Source organism: Branchiostoma belcheri, unplaced genomic scaffold (assembly GCF_001625305.1).
Source record: "Branchiostoma belcheri isolate BF01 breed outbred unplaced genomic scaffold, Haploidv18h27 scaffold1047, whole genome shotgun sequence".
Classification (NCBI taxonomy): Eukaryota; Metazoa; Chordata; class Leptocardii; order Amphioxiformes; family Branchiostomatidae; genus Branchiostoma; species Branchiostoma belcheri.
The window spans coordinates 1-6,098 of record NW_017802433.1 but is presented as its reverse complement, the minus strand read 5'-3'; the positions used below and the strand labels follow the sequence as shown (position 1 = coordinate 6,098).

The window sequence follows — 6,098 nt, the reverse complement described above, 5'->3', positions numbered from 1 at the left end:
TTTGTCAAGCTACAAGTGGTCTTAAATGCATTGATGAATGTGATCTTCCTGGAAGACTCAAAGTGTGGTGCGCACAGTTTGTGCTGTTTCCAAGACTAATATGGCCCCTTAAGATGTACAACATATCCATGTCAACTGTGGATCAGATCGACAGGAAAGCCAATTCCTACTTTCGGCGGTGGTTAGGTGTACCAAGATGTCTGTCAACAGTGGCATTGTTTGGCGACAACATGTTAAGCCTTCCGCTTTCATCCATTGCAGAGGAATACAAGGTGGCCAAAGTTCAACTTGTTCTGGAGTTGGAGGAGTCTCAAGACCCAGCAGTGAAAGCGGTAAACACGAACATCAGCACTGGCAAGAAGTGGAGTGCTAAAGAGACCATTAGCCAAGCAGTTAGCCAACTACAACATAAAGACCTAGTGGGTGCAGTCCAGCTGGGAAGAACCGGTCTTGGATGGGGGGAGCGAACACACCGGTGGTCCAACGCCAACTCCAGAGAAAGGAGACAGCTGGTAGTACAGGAAGTGAGAAGGATAGAGGAGGAGAAGAGAAGAGTGGTGGCGATTGGTCAGAGCCAGCAGGGTGCGTGGACAAACTGGGACGGAGCGGTAGAGAGGAGACTTAAGTGGAGCGATGTGTGGAACATCCAGAATGCCAGACTGAGCTTTCTGCTACGGGCAGTCTATGATGGTTCTTCCCAGTCCCAGAAACCTCACCCGTTGGTTCAAGAGTGAAGAGTCCTGCCAGCTGTGTGGTATTGAACAAGCAGACTTGAAGCACATCTTGTCTAACTGCTCAGTTGCATTACAACAAGGCCGTTATACGTGGAGACATAACAAAGCTCTCCGTCAAATTGCAGTAACTCTAGAGGAAGTGAGGAAGGAAACAGCAGGAACAGACTCACCACTACAGCCAATCCAGTTCGTAAGAAGTGGGCAGCAGCCCTCAGGGGCAACCAGCAGTAGGAGCAGAACAGGAGGTGGCCCATTATGTAGAGGAGTGTGGAAAATGAGCGTAGATCTCGACAGGCAGCTGCATTTCCCAAGTAGTATCTGCGCAACGACATTGAGACCGGACCTTGTCCTGTGGTCAGAGGACCAAAAGTCAGTGTTGATAGTAGAACTAACGGTTCCTTGGGAAGAGAACATTCAGGTAGCTTTTGAAAGGAAGAAGACAAGATACGAGGAACTGGTCCAGCAGTGTAGGCTGAACGGCTGGAAAACTCAGCTCTACCCAGTAGAAATAGGAGTTCGTGGGTTTGCAGGGTCATCACTACTGCGGCTATGCAGAGACCTCCAGATCCGAGGGAAGGCACAGGCCCAGCTTGTCCGCCGTGTGTCTGAAGAAGTGGAGAAGAGTAGTTTTGTGATTTGGCTAAGAAGGAAGGATAAGAACTGGAAACAGACATCCCAGAAGTAGAGACGACTGTACAGGAAGTAGGATGGAGACGTCCACCCTACTGTCCCACCGCCCCGAGGTGTCTTAGATGTAAAGGGACGAAACACCAGTGAAGGCCGGAATCTAACTGACGATCCGGTGCAGTCGCCTCAGTGATGCTGGAAAGCATGTCATAGTCCAGCAGGTTAGTGTCAACCTGTATACCTTTTGTATCTTTAAGCACACTTTTTCTCAAGGTGGCGATATTATGGACCCTGGTGATATTATGGACACGGATGTTACCACTTACTAACAATGGTCAATAAACAGCAACTGTCGACAACAGAGACAGTCTTCAGGGCAAGCCGGTGGGAATTCAAGACTTTTCTTTTTACTCACATGTTTATTTTACTGTGATTGGTCAGCAGGATGTGCCTAACAAACTTTTCTGTGCTGTGATTGGTTGTTAGGATGTGACTAACAGATTTCCTGTATTCTGATTGGCCGTTAGGGTGATGGGCTGTTCCCGGCAGAGTACCACGCGGAGGCGCTGTGATTGGGTCGTAGGATGTGCCTAACAGATTTCCTGTGTTCTGATTGGCTGCAGGGCGCAGGGCTGTTCCCAGCAGAGTACCATGTGGACGCACTGATTTCCTGTTCTCTGATTGGATATTAGGGCACGGGGCTGTTCCCTGTGGAGTTGCTGTGATTGGTTAATAGAATGTAAGTAACAGATTTCCTGTTCTGTGATTGACCGTTAGGGCGATGGGCTGTTCCCGGCAGAGTACCACGCGGAGGCTTTGCAGCACGGGCAGAACATGGCTCCGCTGGACCTGAACCACACCCACTTCATCCTGGTGGACGACGGAACAACCGGCAGGTTCAGCGGCGCCGACATCAGCGTCAGGACTCGCCTGGAACAACACATCATGGAGCAGACCACAGGCGAGGGGCTGAAAGGTGGGACAAACAAACAAACAAACAAACATCAGGGTCCGCACACCGCTGGAACAACACATCATGGAGCAGACTACAGGCGAGGGGCTGAAAGGTGGGACAAACAAACAAACAAACAAACAAACATCAGGGTCCGCACACGGCTGGAACAGCACATCATGGAGCAGACTACAGGCGAGGGGCTGAAAGGTGAGACAAACAAACAAACAAACAAACAAACAAACAAACAAACAAACAAACAAACATCAGGGTCCGCACACGGCTGGAACAGCACATCATGGAGCAGACTACAGGCGAGGGGCTGAAAGGTGAGACAAACAAACAAACAAACAAACAAACAAAAATCAGGGTCCGCACACGGCTGGACTAAGAACACAGACAGTAGTGACCAATCAGCACCAAGGACAGCAACACTGGTGACCAATCAGCACTAAGAACACAGACAGAAGTGACCAATCAGCACTAAGAACACCAACAGTAGTAACCAATCAGCACCAAGGACAGCAACACTGGTGACCAATCAGCACTAAGAACACCAACAGTAGTAACCAATCAGCACCAAGGACAGCAACAGTAGTGACCAGTGATTGATTGATTGATTGATTAATTGATTGATTGAGTTATTGATTGATTGATTGATTGGTCGATTGATCTGTTGACAGACCTGAAGATCCCGGTTGTGCTACTCGTGGTAGAGGGGGGTCCGGGGACGCTGAAGAACACGAAGGAGGCGGTGGAGAAGAAGATTCCGGCTGTGATCATCGACGGCAGCGGCCGGGCGGCCGACGTCATCGCGTACGGCTTCAAACGCACCCGCAAGAAGGACAAGTGAGTATCAGCATAGACAGGAAGCAAGAAGGACAAGTGAGTATCAGCATAAACAGGAAGCAAGAAGGACAAGTGAGTATCAGGCATAGACAGGAAGCAAGAAGGACAAGTGAGTATCAGCATAGACAGGAAGCAAGAAGGACAAGTGAGTATCAGGCATAGACAGGAAGCAAGAAGGACAAGTGAGTATCAGCATAGACAGGAAGCAAGAAGGACAAGTGAGTATCAGCATAGACAGGAAGCAAGAAGGACAAGTGAGTATCAGCATGGACAGGAAGCAAGAAGGACAAGTGAGTATCAGCATAGACAGGAAGCAAGAAGGACAAGTGAGTGTCAGCATAAACAGGAAGCAAGAAGGACAAGTGAGTATCAGCATAGACAGGAAGCAAGAAGGACAAGTGAGTGTCAGCATGGACAGGAAGCAAGAAGGACAAGTGAGTATCAGCATGGACAGGAAGCAAGAAGGACAAGTGAGTATCAGGCATAGACAGGAAGNAGGAAAACGTTTTTTTATGAACAAATTCATTTGTTTGCAGTTACTAACATTGCCCAGCAGGATGTACCTAACAAATTGTCTTTGCTGTGATTGGTTGGTTGGTTCAGAATTATATGTACATAATTGCTTTTCTGTGCTGTAATTGATCAGAAGGATGTACCCAACCAACTTTTCTGTGCTATAATTTGTCAGCAGAATATGCCTAAAAAGTAACTAATTTTCTGTGCTGTGATTGGTTGGCAGAATGTGCCTAACCTAGCTATAGTTTGCTGTGTTGTGATTGGCCGTTATGGCGCAGGGCTGTTCCCAGCAGAGTAGCACGCAAACGTGCTGTGATTGGTTGGTAGCATGTGCCTGAAAGATTTCCTATGCTGTGATTGGTTGGTAGGATGTGACTAACAGATTTCCTTTGTTCTGATTGGCTGACAGGGTACAGGGCTGTTCCCAGCAGAGGTGATTGGTTGGGAGAATGTGCCTAACCAGATTTCCTGTGTTCTGATTGGTTGTTAGGATGTGCCTAACCAGATTTCCTGTGTTGTGATTGGCTGCAGGGCGCGGGGCTGTTCCCGGCAGAGTACCACGCCGACGCACTGATTTCCTGTTCTCTGATTGGATATTAGGGCTTGGGGCTGTTCCCTGTGGAGTTGCTGTGATTGGTTAATAGAATGTAAGTAACAGATTTCCTGTGTTCTGATTGGCCGCAGGGCGCGGGGCTGTTCCCGGCTGAATACCACGCGGAGGCTTTGCAGCATGGCCAGAACATGGCTCCGCTGGACCTGAACCACACCCACTTCATCCTGGTGGACGACGGGACAACCGGCAGGTTCAGCGGCGCAGACATCAGCGTCAGGACTCGCCTGGAACAACACATCATGGAGCAGACCACAGGCGAGGGGCTGAAAGGTGAGACAAACAAACAAACAAACATCAGGGTCCGCACACGGCTGGACTAAGAACACCAACAGTAGTAACCAATCAGCACCAAGGACAGCAACAGTAGTGACCAGTGATTGATTGATTGATTGAGTTATTGATTGATTGATTGATTGATCTGTTGACAGACCTGAAGATCCCGGTCGTGCTACTCGTGGTGGAGGGGGGTCCGGGGACGCTGAAGAACACGAAGGAGGCGGTGGAGAAGAAGATTCCGGCGGTGATCATCGACGGCAGCGGCCGGGCGGCCGACGTCATCGCGTACGGCTTCAAACGCACACGCAAAAAGGACAAGTAAGTATCAGCATGGACAGGAAGCAAGAAGGACAAGTACGTGTTAGTACAGACAGGCTCTGGTGTGTCGGATTAGGGACAAGTTAGTACAGACTGGCTCTGGTGTGTTGGATTAGGGACAAGTTAGTACAGACAGGCTCTGGTGTGTCGGATTAGAGACAAGTTAGTACAGACTGGCTCTGGTGTGTCGGATTAGGGACAAGTTAGTACAGACTGGCTCTGGTGTGTTGGATTAGGGGCAAGTTAGTACAGACTGGCTCTGGTGTGTTGGATTAGGGGCAAGTTAGTACAGCCACAAGACAGACAAGTACTTGTTAGTACAGACAGTGTCGGATTAGGTAGCACAGACTAGTTCTGGTGCTTTAAACTTATCCGCATGAAGGACAAGTGAGTGGGAGAATACATGCAGGAGCTCTGGTGCATGTATTGGATTCGGGACAACTTAGTGGGGAGAATGAATTGAGCATTTGGGACTTTTGCAATGTTAACACCATACTGCAGCTTTAAGGAGAGGTCTAAGACATAATGTTGTACCAGGCTCACATGTTAAGGAGGATCTAAGAAATGTCTGTCCTTCCAGCAAACCCCTGACGATGGAGTAGGTCGGTAAGAAGCTGATATGTGTGAGTTTGTGTGCATGTGTAGTTTGTGTGTGCGAGTGAGTATGTGTGTGTTTTTGTGCATGTGTAGTTTGTGTGTGCGAGTGTGTGTGTGAGTATGTGTGTGTGTGTGTGTTTGTGCATGTGTAGTTTGTGTGTGTGTAACACCATACTCAGGAGAGATCTACGTCTGTCCTTCCAGTAAACCCCTGACGATGGAGGAGGTCGGTAAGAAGCTGATGTCGACGTTTGAGCTGGATTATGACTCGAGCGGGGAGCCTCCGCCAAAAGCCTTCGAACTGCTGGACCAGCTGAACTACATACTACAGGACCCCAGTCTGGTGAGTACAGCCTAACCCTTCAACCCTGACCCTTCAACCCTAACCTTTCAACTCTGACCCTTGAACCCCAACCCTTCAATCCTACTCTTCAACCCAACCCTTTAGCCCTAATTCTTCAGCCCTAACCCTTTAACCCTAACCCCGCAACCTTAACCTCTCAACCCTAACCCCTCAACCCTTAAACCCCTCAATCCTAACCCCGCAACCCTTACCCCTCAACCTAACCCTTCAACCCTAACCTTTGTGTGTGTGAGAGAGTGTGTGTGTGTGTGT

The 6,098-nt window shown here is 49.0% G+C and overlaps 1 protein-coding gene across 1 annotated transcript; it reads left to right on the top strand.

Moving 5' to 3' along the window:
• The first annotated feature begins 1,718 nt into the window (after nucleotides 1-1,718).
• Nucleotides 1,719-6,022, top strand: LOC109477097 (transient receptor potential cation channel subfamily M member 2-like). The gene is made up of 4 exons (XM_019778148.1): nucleotides 1,719-1,745; nucleotides 4,363-4,561; nucleotides 4,720-4,885; nucleotides 5,687-6,022. The coding sequence occupies exons 2-4, from the start codon at nucleotides 4,420-4,422 to the stop codon at nucleotides 5,838-5,840; spliced, it is 462 nt and encodes a 153-aa protein (XP_019633707.1). The 5' UTR covers nucleotides 1,719-1,745; nucleotides 4,363-4,419; the 3' UTR covers nucleotides 5,841-6,022.
• Nucleotides 6,023-6,098: the final 76 nt, after the last annotated feature.